We start from the raw sequence: 18,845 nt of genomic DNA, 5'->3' as shown, positions 1-18,845 counted from the left end.
GGGGAGTCGGGTAATGATTGTTTTGTGGGTTCAACAGTACAACATAATTCATTACTAGTCATTTGTTCAATTCGCATTATAAATATTGTGTTTCATTCCCACATGGACCCACATCAGGCTGAACAGTGTGTTGTGTTTGCACAGGCGTGTTTCCTCGTGCTCTGAGGCGCTGTGCTGCAGAACATACTGTACCACAAACAATAGTACATTTCAGAAACTGACTAAGTAATAAAAAACAGAAAGTAAATAAGACAAAATTTCACCCAGGGTCACATTAAAAGTCTCACAGGTATAAAAGCAACAAACACAGTTTTTCCCATAAAAAACAGGAAGTGTGAAAAACACAGCAGGAGACTTTCACTGCTGCTGCTGCTCAGCCTAGACAGCAGCTCATCACTTCAATACTATTTGGAGGCAGTTACATGAGAGTTGGAAACAAAATGTCACAGATAGGATAGAATAAAATCAAGTTCTGAAGTCAACATGTTGTCATCATTAGGGAGAAAACATGTAAGGGCTACTTGACATGCTGATTGGTCCACTGCTGTCATCCAGCAGTCACTGTGCATCCCAGTGAGTGAAGATGATGAACAGGAATGATTTCAGTTCAACTTCTGTTGCTATTAAGTCAATGCAACGAAATAGTAAGTGGGCCCATTTAAAAAAATCACATCAATGGTGCCAGATGTGGCCCGTAGAAACGTTCACGTCACCGTCTGTGAAGCGCCACATCAACTGTGTCATACAGCTGTTTTAGAGATGTCATACTGAGCTGGATGACTTCAATTTGTGTTTAAAACCAGCCAGTAGAACATATTTAACGTCAAACAAAGCGCGATCAGGTGTTCATTCTCCTGTCCTGGGACTTTAAACTGTCCTGGAATTACTTAAAGCAGTTTGAGAACAACTCTTCTATCTGCAGATGAAGATAATGTGAAATGATTGAAACAAGGGGCAGCCCTTGGGGGTTAGGGTGAGGTATGCAGAAGTGCCAAACACTACATATGAGTCAACCTGCCGACCACATCACAATGTTGAGCTTTACAGCAAAAATAAACCTGTTTATCGCCTGGCACAAAGAACCGCTATTTTTCTGTTCATAACAACTTTAATTAGGATGAATTTTTATACAATGCTTAAATTATATTAACGCTTTTGATTATGCATAATTCAGGATATGGGAGCTCTGAGTGACAGCTAGCCACTAGCTGTCACACACCGAGCTTCATTTAGGCTGCCTCAGCTCCACTACACTTCATCTCTCTGCTCATTTTTGAAGTAGCCGGTAGTTAAGTGGAGTCAGGCACCACCAAGATGGCCACTTCACTGAGCTTCACAATGGGTGCATTCAAATGTCCAGACCTCACTGCTCTTGCAGATTGTCGACTTTGCAGGCGTGCTGGTGGAAAGTAAGGGAGTGCTGAGGGCTGTCCAAACCCACAATTCACTACAAAAAAAATACTTTAAAAATAAGTTGAATTTTGCAGGTTAGAATTAACATGTTCTGTGACATCACAGAGACTACACCCATCATTTATACAGTCAATGGATTGAAAGCTCCAGAGCAGCTACTTGTGGTGAGATCTTGTCATCCTACAGCTGAATATAATTATTCAACTCAGACAGCGACAGGTGTAGATTTTTTGCACCTTTATGATTAAAATGTATGAAATGTCAGGAATCAGAAACTGTAACCACACATTCAGGAGACAGTGTCACTATTTGTACTAAATCTCCTTAAATGAAGAAGTTCCTCAGTGGAACTTGTGAACACGTGCAGAGGCAGATTGTAGTCTGTAAAACAAACCTGCTGTCTGCAACTCTGTCGAATGTGTCCATCCAGCAGTAGAAAGGTCGAGTTGTGGTCAAGCTGTAGATGTTTTCAATTTAGAAATGAAAGACGTAACCTTTAAAAACGTCTTTCCACTACTTTTCCTGAAACCAGGTTCTGCAATAGACGATTGAAAGATTTTTTCAAAATTATGCATATAACCTCCTCCAGGTGACAGCCGGCTGGCCTTCACGTAGACCCATGAGTTCCACTGGTCCTTCCAGTGTGAAAGACATTCAGAAAATAAATTGATCTGGCTCCTTTTGTGTTTTGATTAATGTTCCTCCTGCTGATCAAGCACTCAGGTGGTGTTTTTCATTCTGAGGCTTCATACTTCTCTCCTGAAATAGCACCTGCCTACACTAACATCTAGACTCTGTGATGGTATATTAGACGTCAGTAATGCCCAGTTGGAATCACAAGTTTGAACCTTCACTTCTCACCTTGAAATCAAATCATTCTCTGGAGATTTCTATTGAGCTTCAAGTGACAAAAATAAGGGACTGAGCGCCTCAAGGCCAGCAGCCGGTCCATGTTGTTGAAATGTGTGTATTCACATGCAGCTCTGGTGAATACTTCACGTCACTCTTCGGTGCAGTCAGGTGATGAAGAGAGTTGGAGGTAAACCTCGTCCCTGGTAGTGTTTTGTTCTTGGCAGCCGAGTGTTCATGAACTCATGAACTGTGTTAAAGTATTTAATTTTCACATTCTCACTGATAATGACTCAAAGAAAGCTGGCACGCATACAAATACACTCATGGTGTGAAAGCTTGGAAATAACAATAATTATAGTAATAATAACTTTTTGGCAATTTTGGGAGCCATTCAGGGGACCAAGGAACACTTAACACAAACGGAGGCAGACAGACAAAAGGAAATGACAAGAGATAGTAGCAGCGATGTCTGCCAAGGAGAAGAGAGTGAACAAAGACCACAGGCCGTCATGAGCAGCTAGACTCTCTGCAGGATTTTGAACACGTTGCTGGATGCAGTGTTCCAAAGGAAGGAGGCTGCTATGCTGCAGGCCTGCTCATTATAAGTCCACAATACATGTTTAGGTTAACCTGGTGGGACTTTGTTATGCAATTGTGAAACCTCGCCAATGACTGCTGTGTGTTTCCTGACTCCTAAGAAGAGCATCTCTTTGTGTTGAAAAGTGGTGGAGACATAACGCCTCAACTGACAAAACCTTTTTTAAATGGACATCAACATATGCAATGTAATGAAGAGACTGTCTAAGGCCAGGGAACATCATTCTGAAAGAAACTGCATTGCACCTTTATATGTTAAGTTAAACTACCTTGTTTCAATGCTGCATGCTTCAGTGTTAGAGAAAAATAGTGAGAAATAAAGAGTGAGTGGGTCAAATTCAACAACCGTGACTCAATCTAGGCATAAAGTATCAATATTTGTGTGATGAATTCAACTGGAGCATTAGATTAGCATTTCAAAGTGCAAGCTATTTTTCATTTTTTAGAAATTATGCTTTAAAAAAGTGATGGGGACAATGTCTGTCTGATACTGCCACCAAACTACGAAGAGGCAATTTCACTTTCTTTAAAAGAGCAACTTTACGTCCCTTTAGCTTGAACAGGATTCACAATCTCAAAAAACAAACCTGGTCCAAATCCAGCTCCACACAGACACCCTCCATCACCACAACTGTTGAAAGGAACACGACCAACAGGTAGTGACTACAGTAATGATCTCACTTAGAAATGTGTTTCCATCGTTAAAGGATGGGATCATTTTGTCTTGAAACCACAGTCAGGTCCCCACATGGACTGTTGTAATTCTGCTTCTCCTCCTGTTCCTGGGTTTTGTTTCTTACAATAATCATGTTGTGTAAGTGTTCCTTCACTGCAGCTCAGCAGAGGAACACCATCTGGACAAACATAGGCTTTGATAGTTTGAGTTGACTCACTCAGACTGCTGAAGCATCATATTCATGTTGAATAAACGTTGCAATACATTTCAGTGCAGAATGAGTTAATCATGCTGATCCTCAGGTTCATCATCTTAACTTGGGTTACTATAAGAACAGGTTTGCATACTTTGATGCTCAATGTATTCTCCCTCTGTCTGAAACACTCTTTTTTAGTCTCTTTTAGGCACCTCCTCCTGAATACCAACTCTCCACTGATTGGTCAGTTCACACACGTCTGACCCAGCGCCGCATACAGACTAAACAGCTGTGCTGAATCAGTTCTTACTAGAAGACTAGCCGTGAGGCATAAGTTATGCATATGTGTGATGTGGTGACATGGTGTGATGTCAGTAATTTAATTAAAGGTGAATACTGACGAGGTGTTCGGGAGCAGAGTTTTCTGTGGGAGAGAGGAGTCTCAGTTAGTACAGTCTCTGGACTTAAACAGCCAGTATGAACAGGAGAAACAATCACTGCTAGCAAAACAATGTTGATGTTCATGAGAGCACCTCACTGTGGTTGTGAGGCAGACTTGAGAACAGGTTGACCTTAACCTTCCCTATACTTGACCAACAGTGTTTTTAACTTGAGCAAACCTTAACCATATTTGTGCTTGATTGTAAAACACTCATTGTGGATGTTCTTGATTTGTTTCAACCTTTGGTATGTTGTGTCACAAATAATCTTGGTCTAATTATATGCCTACAACCTTTTTGTAGCTTTCAGTCAAAGCTTTCTTACCAGTTGAGGCATCTGGAGCATCAAACACAGAGCATAGCATCTTACCAGTGAGTAGGAGGATGGAGAGAGGGAGATGCAGCAGGTCCTGGGGAATTCCAGGTCGAGAAGTCAATGAGGAGAATCCGATCTCACGAAAGACCAGATCAAAGCTTTAAACACTGAGAGGTCCCATATTGTAGAATGTTATATTTATTTATATTTTATTATAAAACTGGTCCAGGTCCTTTATGATCAGAATTCACACAGCCCATAATCAGAAATTGAACCTTTAAATGAACCATGACGCCTTCTGTAAGGTTGTGATGTCATAACAACTATACAGTCACCATGCTCGGCCACGCCCTCCAAAAATTGTGGGTGGTGACTGCTCAGGACTGTGAAAGCTGACCAATCAGTGAAGAGTGGGTTTAAGGTGGAGGGCCTTAAAGTGACAGAGGTGATGCAGCAATGGGCAGTATGAAAGAAATATTGTGTGTTTTGAACACTTAGGGCCTGATTTACTAAGATCCCAGATAAGGGGCGCTAAATTGCTTGCGCGCGCTAACAGATTGCACGCGCTGTTGGTTTGCGAGTGATGGGTGATCAACTAAGATTGCTCACGCAATGAATAACAGGTGCAAACGTGTTGGAAACCGCCCTATTTAAATGAGGTTTTTGCGCATGTTACTAGTTTTCACCATGGAGAACATGGGAGAGAGTGGGCGCAAACGAAAGACTAAATTTGAAGCCATTGAATTGGAGGTGTTAGTGGAAGAGGCAAACACACATATTCACGAGTTACAACAAAGAAACATTAATATATCCAGGAGAAACGCGATATGGGAGGATATCTGTGACAAAGTCAATGCTGTCAGCAAAACAAGAAGAACGGCCGATGAAATTAAGAGGAGATGGCAAGATGTAAGAAGAAGAGCAAAGGAAAAAATGGCTTATAATAAAACCTCGGCAAATAAAACAGGTGGTGGACCGGCAGAGGACATCCCCCTGTCTTCAGTTGAGCAGCAGGTGCTGCTGACTTTCTCCGATGAACAGATTTTGGGAATTCAAGGATTTGACACCCTTGAGCCAGAAACTGCAGAGCAAGCAATGCCCATAATAGCACAAACACGCATTTCTTTTATTGGATACATTTAATTTATTCAGATATGTGAGAAAAAAAAAAAAGAAAGAAAGAAAGAAAAAGAATGTGCTTCCTGTGTTAACGTTTAGTTGAATGTGCACTGAAAACGCGTAATTTCATAATTTAGGCTACAAAAGTATTTTTGCTTCTGCATTTCTCAGAGGATTTTATTTTCCAACAGTGACGCAGAAGTGTGTGCGTTTCATTTTACAGCATCACAAGATGTTTTTCCGTATGATGAAACAGTCTGTGGCACTTGAAGACGGGTTACACTCCATTGCACAGGAGGTGCGAGCTGTGGCCTCTGTGACGCGGCACTCAGGCGGGACACTCGTGCCATCGTTACGCACACCAGGCAGCTGGTCAGTGCTGTATCTGGGCTGACGGTGGCCATCGATGCCCTGGCAAAAGGGATCGAGGGTGGCGTACAGAGAGTCGGGAGGTCATTAAACACCAGTGGTGTTTCATCTGAGCAGCCGGGAGAGGGAGGCGAGATCGCAGGAGGAGATGGACGCGCGTTACGCATTAGTGGACACCAGCGCAGCCTGCGAAACATTCATTTAGTTAAAATTTAGGCTGGGCTGTCGTTTTTTTGGTGGCTGTTATTGTTTGTTTTGTTTGGTTAGAGATACTTCGTTCGTTGTGCCTATGCCTCCTCCTTGCTACAAGGACCACAGCCATGTGTGCGTAAAGCTGTGCCAGTTAATACATGACTTTCAAACGTGCTAAATAAAGACGCAAAATCAACGAACGCAATTAGTTCCAGGTTTGGTAAATCACATTGCGTGCGCTAAATTAATCTATTTGCATCTACTCCTCCCCATATTTTGCGTGTTCTGGCAGAGACGCCCATATTTACATATTCATTAAGGCAAACACGCTAAATGGATTGCGCGTGCTATTTTGCCCGTTTGAGGGACGCAATCCTCGTTAGGAGATCAGCTTCAACGCGTGTTTGCGCGCCCAATCAAGTTTGCACACGTTTTTACACACGCAAACCTTTAGTAAATCAGGCCCTCAGAGCGTGTAAAAATTCTCTACTAGACACCTTTAATAAAGTATATGGTAAATGGTTTGTCTGTCAAAACCAATCTAAAATGTGTCACAGCGTCAGGTGTGAAAAGGTCACAGTCATCGACGAGGGGTCAGTGAATGGCTGGAGAAAGTAGATCGAGGATGACATTGATTGACAGCAGTTATACACAACCACTTATGATGACACGTGAGCCTCCTCAGTTCACTGACGAAAGGCTGCAGGATGTGGTGAAAACCCAGAAAAGCTATTAAACGGGCCTTTCATCATTGATCCTTTTGTAACACAGACCTGCTCAGAGGACTGGGACTGGCTGAGCAGGTCCGGGTTTATTTATCAGTTTTTTCAAAGCTTTATGTCTGCAGTCTGCATCAAATAACAAAAATATGAATTCGTATATCTTCAGTTGCAGCTCTGTGGTCCAGGAGAGCCGCAGTTTGAAAAACACCACTGAAGCGGCTCTAAATTTTGGCTTACTGCATGACTTTCCATATTGATCCAGCACAGAATTATTTCATCTTGTGCGAAGGAAAACATATTTTTTGGTTCTCCAATGTTTCAGGCAGCAGTGAAATGTAGAGTAGACTGTGTTTCCCTGGCTCTGACTCAGCTTCTTGATGTAAGGGGATTTAAAAAATAGCACAATCAGGAAGGCATGTCTACAGAAATGAATAATTGAATTAGAACAGTGGTGCAGCCTGTTATGATAGCACCTTACCTTTCACTACAGTATGCCAGACTGGCTTTTCTCCAGTGTAACATAATCAAATATACACAGAACATAATCAAACACTCACTTTGGCAGCAGTGGAAAAAGTGCAGCTTCACACTTTCATTTAAGGTGGCTCCTAGAAAATGATTAGTCACTTAAATTTTTAAAAAACAAGTTTTTCCCTTCTCATACTGTCCTCCATTCACCCTCCGTCTGAACACTCTGCCTCACCTCCTGTCTCTTAAAGGCCCTTCTCCTGAAAAGCCCAGTCTGGTCTGATTGGTCAGCTCTCACACACCATCATAAAAACATCATAAAGTTAAAGAAGTCCTGACAGCTTGTTTAAAGGGATAGTTCAGGTTTTTTGAAGTTGGGTCATATAAAGTACATATCTATTTTTTTTTTTTTGTTGTTTAGAAGTTTATTGAGCATGGACAAATACATTGTACATTGTTTTTATAGAAAATATCAAATAGATGCCATGCATATGATATGGGTTTCTAGTCAAGACAAATTTGCAACTCCTGTCCCTGGTTAGGCCTTTACTAAAAGTTACACACGAATAAGAATACAGAACACATCAAATACAGGAGACATAAGGACAAAAACAAGGACAACGATTAATTGATTTAGTTGTGTGTTAAAAACCTTGAGCTCTGTCAGTGTTTTAATTTCTGATGATAATATATTCCTCAGTTTGGTGCCTATTACTGCAAAGGATGATTGTCCAAATGTGGTTTTGCGTTTCACTATTCAACAATTTCCGCTCATTGCACCCCTAGTTCTAATTCTACTGCTCTGTTTGTTTATCAGTTGGCACAGTATTTCTGGATCAAGGTTGTTCACACATGTAAAAATTAGTTTTAAAAATGAAAAGTTTACAAAGCTGTTTACAAAACCCAGTAAATTGTGTTTCTTGAGAATTTGGCAATGATGCCATCTAGCAGGTTTCTGATCCATTATTTTCAGTCCCTGTTTGTATAATGATTTTATTGGTGTCATTGTTGTTTGGCTGGCTTGACCCCAAACGGTTATACAATATGACAAATGGGAAAATATCATGGCATGCATAAATTGTTGTGCTGCCTTGAGAGGCATATATTGTCTTATTAGGCGAAAGCAATTTAAGTTGGTTTTGACAGTCTTGCACAGTTTCTCAACATGTCTATTAAATTTAAGCCCAGAATCTAAAATAACACCTAAAAATTTTAACTCCTCTACTAGATCTATCTCTATCTCTATCTCATCAGACTTTACTCTGGAATTTCCGTTGGCTTTTCTTTTAATTGAGAAGCACATTCACACCGTCTTCTTATAATTTAAAGTCAAATGTTTGTTTCTGAGCCACGGGGATACACCAGACATCTCCTCTGATAGAGTTTTGGCTGCCAACTGAGGAGTTTTTGCAGACGCAAATACCACGGTGTCGTCCGCACACATTTGGCATCTGGCTCTTTTACAACTATCTGGTAAATCATTAATATATAAGCTAAAAAGTAAAGGGCCTGATATCGAACCTTGTGGAATTCCCATTGAGCAAGTCTGGACCCTTGACAGGGTAGAATTGGATCTAAGCTAGATCCTAGGACCAAACCTGACATAAGTATAAATAAATAAATAAATGCATAAATGCATAAATGAATACATAAATAAATGCTGAAATAAGTGCTGAATAAAATAAATAAATGTATAAATAAATAAATGCATAAATAAATGAATAAATAAATGCTGAAATAAATGTATAAATACATAGATAAAAGTATAAATAAAAGAATAAATGCTTTTTATTTATTTATACATTTCTGCTCACCTACATTTATTTATTTCTGTATTTCTGTTCACCTACATTTATTTATTTCTGTATTTCTGTATTTCTGTTCACCTACATTTATTTATTACTGTATTTCTGTGTTCATATGTAAATGAGGAGGTAGGAGGTCCTAACCTCAGTCAAGAGCATGATTGGTTACAGGAGTGTGCTCGATGAGGGTCTACTACTTCTGCCTTACTAGCAGCGCTGATTCCTGTACACTGTACAGGAATGTTGCTGGCTACCAGCAAGCCCGCTCAGCTAACTGTTAGCTGCAGTTGTTGACATTTGTTCATGTAGCTCTGGTTTAGTTATGAATTTGACTGGCGTTCATTTTAACTTGCGAGGGTCCCAGGTGTGCTGGTGGTGTGGTTTGAGAATCCCGTCTGGAGAGAGGGGGGTCCTCAGCCATGTCCGCTAACCAGGAAAAACATTCTGCTCATCGCTCCAAGTCATGTATATGTGTATTCTAGACGAGCGCTACAGAGCACAAATCGTCCAAAAGTGCATGTTGTCGGTCTCATATCTTTGTCGTGAATGTCTGTACTCTCAAATAACTCATGGGTGGAACAGGCTGAGGCATTTGTTCACGCCAAGCGGCTCGAGAGCGGAGTGGAGACCCCTTTTAGCTCTTATGTTAGCTGTTAGCTGCTCGCTGTAGCACAGCGTCCAGGTTACCTTGTGACACCGGTTACCATCGGGTATATTTCATTCCAGACTGTTCAAATGGTCACTTAAAGCCATCGTTCCGAGCCGCATACATCGTTATTAAGCTGAAGCTAAGTCAGTGTGAAAACTGTACACTGTCATACAGCCTGCTGGTCAAACAGTCTGCAGAGTACGTTGACATCCAGCCTGAGCTCATCGTGTGGTCAATCAGATGTGGCAAATCGTGAGACGTCCAGATCAACCTGTGATACCAACACCAGTAGCGACAATGGTTCATAGGAAAGCCCAGACATGTATCTCACTCTCGGTGGTAACATGTGTCAACAGTTAACCTGGACGCTACGCTCGTAGCGCTACATCAAGCATCTAAAAGCTAACAGCTAGCTGCTAACAGCGGTGTCCACGCCGCTCTCGAGCCGCTCGGCGTGAACAAATGCTTAATACTGTTCCACACGTGAGTTGTTTGAGAGTACAGAGATTCACGACAAAGATATGAGACCGACAACATGCACTTTTGGACGATTTGTGCTCTGTAGCGCTCGTCTAGCAGTGGTTTGCAAGTAGCAGCCCCGGGTTCTCCGTGTGGATAGAAGTGCTCAAGCCATGTCGAAACGAATACACATATACATGATTTGGAGCGATGAGCAGAATGTTTTTCTTGGTTAGCGGACATGGCTCTCCAGACAGGATTCTCAAACCACACCACCAGCACATCTGGGACCCTCGCAAGTTAAAATGTAGGTGAACAGAAATACAGAAATAAATAAATGTAGGTGAACAGAAATGTAGAAATAAATAAAAAGCATTTATTCTTTTATTTATACTTTTATTTATTTATTTATTTATACATTTATTCCAGCATTTATTTATTTATTCATTTATTTATGCATTTATTTATTTATACATTTATTCATTTATTTCAGCATTTATTTATGTATTTATTTATTCATTTATTTATGCATTTATTTATTTATTTATTTATTTATTTATTTATTTATTTATACTTATGTCAGGTTTGGTCCTCCACACTAACCCACTGCTCTCTATGTTTAAGATATGTATGGAACCAAGCAATTGCCTCGTCTGAGAAATTAAATGTTTTGAGTTTATTAAGGAGAATTTCATGGTTAACAGTATCAAAGGCTTTTTTTCAAATCCAAGAATACTGCCACCACCACATTCCCCTCACTGTTTTATAGTTTCTCTGAGGTAGCAGTTTGCCAACTCTGTTGAGTACCTTGCACTGAACCCAAATTATTTGGGGTGCAGTAGGTGTTTATTTTCAAGGTAATCAACAAGTTGTTTAGCAACTGTTTTCCCAAGAACTTTTGAGTGCAGGCACGATGGAAATCTAATCCAAAATAATCCTTAGTTTTAGATTGCCTTAACTGCATTATAACTTTACCAATCTCAGTTTGATTAACCTCTTACTATAAGAATAAGTCGAAAGATCTTTCTGTATTTCTTTGAGTCAACTGGTCGGAAATTAGTTGCCAGTTCCTCAACTGATTTAAAGAAAAAAATTTTAAATTCGTTTGCAATTTCCAATACATCATTACTAACTGTTCCATTTATATTCAGTTCCACATCAGATCTTCTCATATTTTATGCCCGATTAGTTAAAATGTTTAGATGTTTCCGGAGTGCTGTGCTTTTCCCTTTTGAGTCAGCAATTGGTTGCATAAAGTAACAGGTTTTTGCCATACGCAACTCCTTTGTTACCTTTTTTCTTAAGCCTTTGAAAATAAGTGTGTCTGAATTATTTTTTGTTACCAATGACTGTTTGAGTGCGAGAACTCTTTTCTTCATTATTTGGTGAATATCCTTATTTAACCACAGTAAAGCCCTAGAACGTCGTGACTGTTTCAATTTCTGAATGTATTTCTGCATCAGATCAGTAAATGTTTTCAACATTGTTTAACAAGAGGTCGTGACTGTTTCAATTTCTGAATGTATTTCTGCATCAGATCAGTAAATGTTTTCAACATTGTTTAACAATATATATATACATATATACATATATATATACACATATACATATATATACACATATACATATATATATATATATATACATATATATATATATATATATATATATATATATATAGAGTAGAGAGAGACAGAAGATGAGAGAGCGAGAGAGAGAGAGAAGGAGAGAGGAGTATAGAGGATAGAGAGATAGAAGGGAGAGAGACATAGAGAGAAGAGATGAGAGATATACGAGAGTATATATATACGGAAAGAGAGAGAGCGGAGACATACAGAGGAGAGATAGAAAGACAGAGAGAGAGACACACAGAGATATAGAAAAGAGAGAGAGAGAGAGAGAGATAAGACAGAGACATAGAGATGATAGATAGATATAGAAGTATCCATACTATTATATACGACACTAGATACATCATCTCTTATAGATACATATATATATATACATACATATATATATACATATATATATATACATACATATATATACATACACATATATACATATATACATATATACATATATATATATATATATGTGTATATATCACTTAATTATAAATGATTGATGCACTGAAGCAACATAATGGAGAAATTTGCATTTTGTGCAATTAGGCACGCCCCACAGTTCCTGAATGCAACACTACTGTTACAAAATACAGATCCCAGGTCTGCGACAAGTTCTAAGACGTAATGAAGGTGCTAGCATTCAGTCATAACAATGTGATATTTTGAAGTGAACATGTATGTAACGCTGTGACCCGACCCTCTCACTGAAGTTACATAGAGCAGAAAGACAAGATAGAGTGGCTGAGGCAGAGACGCCTGTCAGCCAATGACAAGACACTGAGACAAGAGACTGAACCACCAGCATGGTTTTAAGTGCAAAGAAGCAAAAACTGAAAATATTAAAGTATAGTAGCAGCTGCCTAAAGATTGTTCCCATTTCAGTACAATCAGCACACAGTTTGGTTCTCACATCTGTAAAATGTCTCCTGTCACTTTTACTTTTAATATCAGACTTCAGCTGATCTGAGAGCTGCTTTATCTGCCCTTCGTCATTTGATTATATCTCTGACCCAAACGGGCATTCCTACATTTCTTTTACTAATAATTATTATCTTTCTATTCTTTGTGCATATTGGGCACTATGTAGCCTAAGGAAATATCCCAGCATTTGAAAACAGATTTTAAAACATGCTGCAGGTGCTGAGTGTGTTTAGTGACTAAGAAAGGTGGAAGCAGTGAGAGAAGCAGAGGATTGCCTCCAGAATACATTCAAGCAACGTCAGCCATGAAACATTCAGCCTGTCCTCATGTCTAAATGATACCTCTACTTTGTGTGTGTGTGTGTGTGTGTGGCGGCTGGTGACTGAAAAAATTGGACAGGAGGACAATTGGAGGACAGGAGCAAAACCAGTCCACGGTGTCATGTTATTTTATACAAGTCAACTACTTATCCCTACTTTCTTATATTCAATGAAAATTAAGCAATAAAACAATGACTTACAAGACTTTTTTAAAAACCTTTTATTAAATGGCAAAAGGCTGTTGTTGTTGGCTGTTGCAAGACAAAAAAAATACCAATGTGTACCCCTTCTGGGATTCGATACCCAGTCACCTGTGTGGCAGGCAACTGCTCTACCCACTGTGCTACCGCAGCACAGGACATCACACTCATCACTCATCACATTCGCCCAAAACAATTGTGTTGCTGCTCTGTATTGTGTCCCGGTCGTGCCGCTAACATTATGTCCTCCAGCAGGACGAACGAAACGAAAACTATGAATTATCTTTCTGACTGCTTCTCTGTGATTTCTCAGAACAGTTTTTTTTCTTTCAGAAATTTGCTTATATTTCCTTTGAAACCGATTCCAATATCGCTGAAAACTCATATTTCTTGTCCGAGCATGGCTGGCAGTGAAAGCTGTAAAATACATAGAAGTATTTTTTGTTTACGGTTGTATAAATGTGAGAATGAAATTTGGGAACCGTTATTGGACCAACCTGCTGTCAACCTTGTATTCTGTTTGCTGATTGGTAAGGGAGGACGTCCTCCCTGAGCGCGTCATTTTACGTGTCTTAGCCAATCATAGATCAGCATGAAAAAATCCTAAATGCATTGAGTCAATGGAAGGAGATCCCTCCCACGGAGGAAAGAAGCCCTCCGTCCTCCTCTAGCCCCCACCTTCCTGCTCCCTGCTCCTCTCACAGACCGCTCTGTCTCCTCCGTCTGCAGCTGTCGCTGTTGAACCGTTTTAAGTGGATTTTCTTCCAAAGAAGAAACTTTTTTTTATGATATAATATATATATAATATTTCATAAATGATACTGAGATTTGGTAATGATTTATTTCAACCAGTTACTCTTTCTTAAAAAAAAAAATTGATCTTCCTCTTGCCTCTCAAAAATAGAGGAGGACCAACCTCCTCTGCCTCTATGGACGAGCCTCGTCTGGTGTGTATCCACATTATCCACATTATCCACATGCTCCTGTATCCACATTACTTCTGTTTGTACAGTTGAAAGGAGACAAGGACAGCGGGGACTTACTTGAATTTTGGAAAGTTTCCCCCAAAGGATATTAGGTCAGAGGAACAGGAGGAAGAGGAAGAGGAAGAGGAGGAGGAGGAGGAGGAGGAGGAGGAGGAGGAGGAGTGGGAGATGAGGATGTTGCCACAGGGGATCTTTTAGCCAAAGAACACTTTCTATCACAGTTAGTACAGGAAGAGAAGAGTCACTGTACAGTGTTACATGGTTTGACTGTATACAACACTTTCTGATGTCAGCTAATGTTTGCTGCTTCTGTCTATGTGTGTGTGTGTGTGTGTGTGTGTGTGTGTGTGTGTGTGTGTGTGTGTTCACAGCCGTGCTACGAGCGGGTAAAGGACTGGCTTAACGAGAACCTGGTGGCACTTTGGATCTTTGCTCTATGCACAGCACTTACCCAGGTAATTACAGCTTTCTAACTTGTGTGAATCCTTTTTTTCAACCAGTCATTAGCCTCGTCCTTGATATCTGCAGCCTCAGACAGAGAGGGTCTTACTTTGTGATAAATAAACCTAATACTTATACAGTTTCCTCTGCGTTTAACGCTTCACTCTGGATTTCTGTGGACAGCAGGAGCCCGTATAAGCCTCTTGTGTTACCACTGAAGACCACATAGGAGGGTTTGACTTTCCATGAAATTCTTTTATCTGCTCTCCTGCCAAGTGTTACGTGATACGCTTCCACAATCCGAGAGGAGAAATGTCATGCAAGGCTTCTGTGACGCTGCAGGCTCATTTTTAGTCACCAGTTAGATTCTCAATGGCCCTTTTTCTCTGGGAAATCCTACATGCAGCAAAATGAAAAAGCAGAAAGATGAAATCACTGCCAGACTTATCTCAAGTATCTGTGATGTTGGCTCAAAGCGTTACATAATGCACAGAATTATACAATTATGCTTTACGCTCAGGCAGGAGAGGCAAATGAAAGTGTCTTTATGTAACTGTTAAAAATAGAAATAAGAAGAATGAATATGTATTTCAGTACATTAAGGGCCTCAGCCACTGCAGCCGGGTCTTGTCTGGTATCAGCAGGCCTGATGTAGTCAGCTCACGGTCTCAGGAATATGTTCAGTGTCAATCATCTTTTGACTTCTCTACTTGTGCTACAATACTTTTTATTTTGTAATCATCACCTGTTGACTTGATTTGCAGCTGCAACAAATACAGTTTCACTTTGTTTTATTCTAACAACGTGCTCCCAAACTGCAGGCTGAATGGCTTTTATGACTCTAAGATGATTACGAAAAAAGGCTACTTCAGAGCTTTTTAGGGTTAGAAAAATGTGTAATGAAACAGGAAATAGGGATAGGACAGTAACTACTTCTTAGGCATAAATCCAAATATATCCTTAAAATTAAAGAAAAATGGGGAATAGAATGTTCAAATAAATGTAAGCACACCTCATTATAGCTGGAGAAAGTGTCTTAATATGAATTAACATTCAGGCATGAAAGTGAAATTAGAAGTAGTTATGTCTCAGGACACCATATAGACAGAAGTCTGTTAAGAGTCTGTAATTAAATGGATTTAATGTTGCCTGCAGTCAACTGGGAACACAATGAGAAGAAGAAGACAGGAGTCCGACACAATCCACACTGAGCTCCACAGCAACTTTTATGAATGATAATGACATTTTCCAGAGAATTGCCTGGTCAGAAGGACAAGTTTCTACATGCGTTAATCTGTAATCTCAGATTTAACCCGCTCCGGAGCAGGTTAGTTGTCCGGGTGGCGATGTACCCCGGTAAGAAGTGAACCAGCTTCATAACACTGAAGACCCTTAACCAGTCCTTCCAGTAAGAGTTTTTGTGTGATTGTTGCGGGCGAAAATCCTTGATTATGCGGCACGTTTTCTTAAAAAATGCGATGGGATATGCGGGATATTTATGCAATTTTATGCGATGAAATTGCGGGAACTTGCAAAAACTGCGGGAACTTGCAAAAATTGCGAGAACTTGCAATAACTGCAGTTTGATGAAAAAGAGAAAAAAAAGTGATTCCCCCAACACCCTGTTCTCACTAGGCTACTACCTTAATGTAAAGAGTCAATATTATTACTTCCTATGATAAGCAGCATACTACACCACAGAAAGTGCTGAGAATATTTAAGTTCACATCTTGTTTTGTTTCAGACCTTAATAAATTCATGGCTCAAACTTACAAAACATTGACGAGTCAAACAAGTTCTGTAGCTTTACAAAAGGAATATGCTACAACTTCTGTAAAAATGAATAAATAGAATATAAAAAAATAAAATGTGTGCTTTCTGTTTTACAGAGGTAGCTATACAAAACAGACATCTTCTATTAAAATAAGTGCTTCCAATGCACAAAGTACAATCTCTTACTGTAACGGAAATTTACATACTACTAATATACTTACAACTGTAAGGTTTTTGAAACTAGTATGATTTTTTGTTGGCAAATGAGACTGATTTGCTCGTATCGTATAAAAGCATGAATTAACCTTTCAGTCTCTGCCTGAGACACCGCGGGCCTGAGCTGATGTTTCTTAACTGGACAAAAGAGTGAATCAGCAGCTTAACAAAGTCCTCATTCCCAGATATTTACTGACACACATTCCCTAAAACGTTGTGGGCTCGCTTACAGCCCTCAAGTGATTTACTCATTTGTTTTTTAATGAATAAATATGTGAAAGTTACTAACCAAGCATTAGTGTGGCGACTGCAGCTGGTTTTACAACCTGAATGCAGAGCTGACAGGCATACAGTCACAATAGTGCAGATGTTATTCCTTTGATTTCTGTTATTGTAGAAGACGTTTGTTCTCACTGGTCCACATGAGATCCACAGTCCATCATAGTATATTTAACCCACACTGTCTTGGAGAGCAACAACATTGACATTTCATCTCTGTATGTGTGGGTGTTTAGTCTTCTTCTTTGGTTTGCTAGTTAGCTTACTGTAAAGTCAAACTTCCCACAGAGCACCACAAAACTCTACAGTGAGCATCTGACGCCATGGCTGGATGTTAAAAGGCACTTTAGAAATAAAGACAGTGGAATCCAATAGAAAAATTATAAGTGACCTACTTCTAAGTCGCCACTGAAGACCTGTCTCTTCTCCAAGTGTTATTGTGCTTTAATCTTTAATGTGGTTGTAATGTTTGAGTCACATTCGTCTCTTGACCTTTCACACTTTTGTTCTGCAGTTTGTAACCCAGATATTGAAAGGTGCTGTACAAATAACATCTTACTTACTTAGTAAAAATGTATAATGTACTGTAATACACACATTTTGACTCGCCTCATGTCAGATCACAGCAGGGTGGTATTTAAAAGGTACAGCTTGAAAACCACTGTCAGAAAGCTTTTCGCAGTTATCCCTTCTCTCATCTGTGTGAAATCTACCTCGCAGCTCAGAGAGAGAGGCTGCTCTTCATATTGTCATCCAAGAAAGAAACCTAATGAGATTTGGATAGAACCAAGTAAGAGAATGAATGTTTCTGGCATTTATTGGTAAACAAATGTACATTACGATACTGAGAGTGAGCCAAACACGCAGGAGAGTTCCTTTTCATTTCACTGTGACTTCACACACGGACATCTGAGTCTTTTTTCTCTGTTTCTTGTGTCCGTGCAGATCCTGGGCCTGGTCTTCTCCATGACGATGTTCTGTCAGTCAGTGAAAGTAGAGACCTTCTACGCCTAGTGGTCGACGAGGATGATGTTTCTCATCAGAGAGGGATAAATATAGACCCACCCTCCTCCTCCTCCTCCTCCTCCTCCTCCTCCTCCTCCTTTTCCATACAGACTCTTCTGTCCAACCTTCCTCCTCTCGGTGACATCCCTCTCGGGTGTCACCACGTCACAGTTTTTCTGCTAACTATCAACAAGCACAGTGTCAGTGTAACTACCTGAGTTGGTTCCTATGGTTTGCTACGTGTCAAAAGCTAATTTCTGTGATACATTTTATGAAGAAGCAGTATTATGAACATGTATAAAACAAGTGTAACCCTATTTGTTCATTTTTTAAATATGTTTTTTGTTTTAAATTATTTCATGGTTTGTATGTGTTTTCAAAATCAGAGCTACAGTGCATGTCTCCTGCCATGGTGTGTATTAAATGTTCTGGCTCGACTAAAAGACGCATGTCACCCTGTCATTTCTTTGACCAGAAACGCTGAAGGTTTCATGTGCAGTCCTGTTGCATTTATGTCTGACACCCTGGATGACAAACATGGTGACACCAGGGGACATTATCCAGGAAGAAAATGGTGTCTGTGGTGTCTCTGGTGAGCCGTGCTGGAGTCATGAAAACATTTTGCAGCACCAGACTAATCCAGTAATATGCAGATATATCTAATAAAACAAACTGCAGCCTTATGCACACGTGACCTCACTGAGACGACATTAGAAGAGTCTGTCAGAGAAATTTAAATGAACAAGAAGGATCCTTCAGACTGGCCTGCAGCGATTTCCCCCGCAGCACCAAACGCAGCTCCA

The 18,845-nt window shown here is 40.0% G+C and overlaps 1 protein-coding gene across 4 annotated transcripts in view; it reads left to right on the top strand.

Annotated features, from left to right (window-relative positions):
* Positions 1-18,487, top strand: part of tspan4a (tetraspanin 4a) — a 190,329-nt gene extending 171,842 nt beyond the window's left edge. For all 4 annotated transcript variants that reach the window (XM_030414830.1, XM_030414829.1, XM_030414831.1 and 1 more), the window contains 2 exons: positions 14,700-14,783; positions 17,983-18,487. In XM_030414830.1, coding sequence (XP_030270690.1) covers positions 14,700-14,783; positions 17,983-18,051 — 153 coding nt within the window. In that variant the 3' untranslated portion in view covers positions 18,052-18,487. The remainder of the gene's footprint in view (positions 1-14,699; positions 14,784-17,982) is intronic.
* Positions 18,488-18,845: the final 358 nt, after the last annotated feature.

This window comes from Sparus aurata, chromosome 4 (assembly GCF_900880675.1).
Source record: "Sparus aurata chromosome 4, fSpaAur1.1, whole genome shotgun sequence".
Lineage (NCBI taxonomy): Eukaryota > Metazoa > Chordata > Actinopteri > Spariformes > Sparidae > Sparus > Sparus aurata.
The sequence above is the reverse complement of the archived record's forward strand: the minus strand, read 5'-3'. Positions and strand labels throughout refer to the sequence as shown.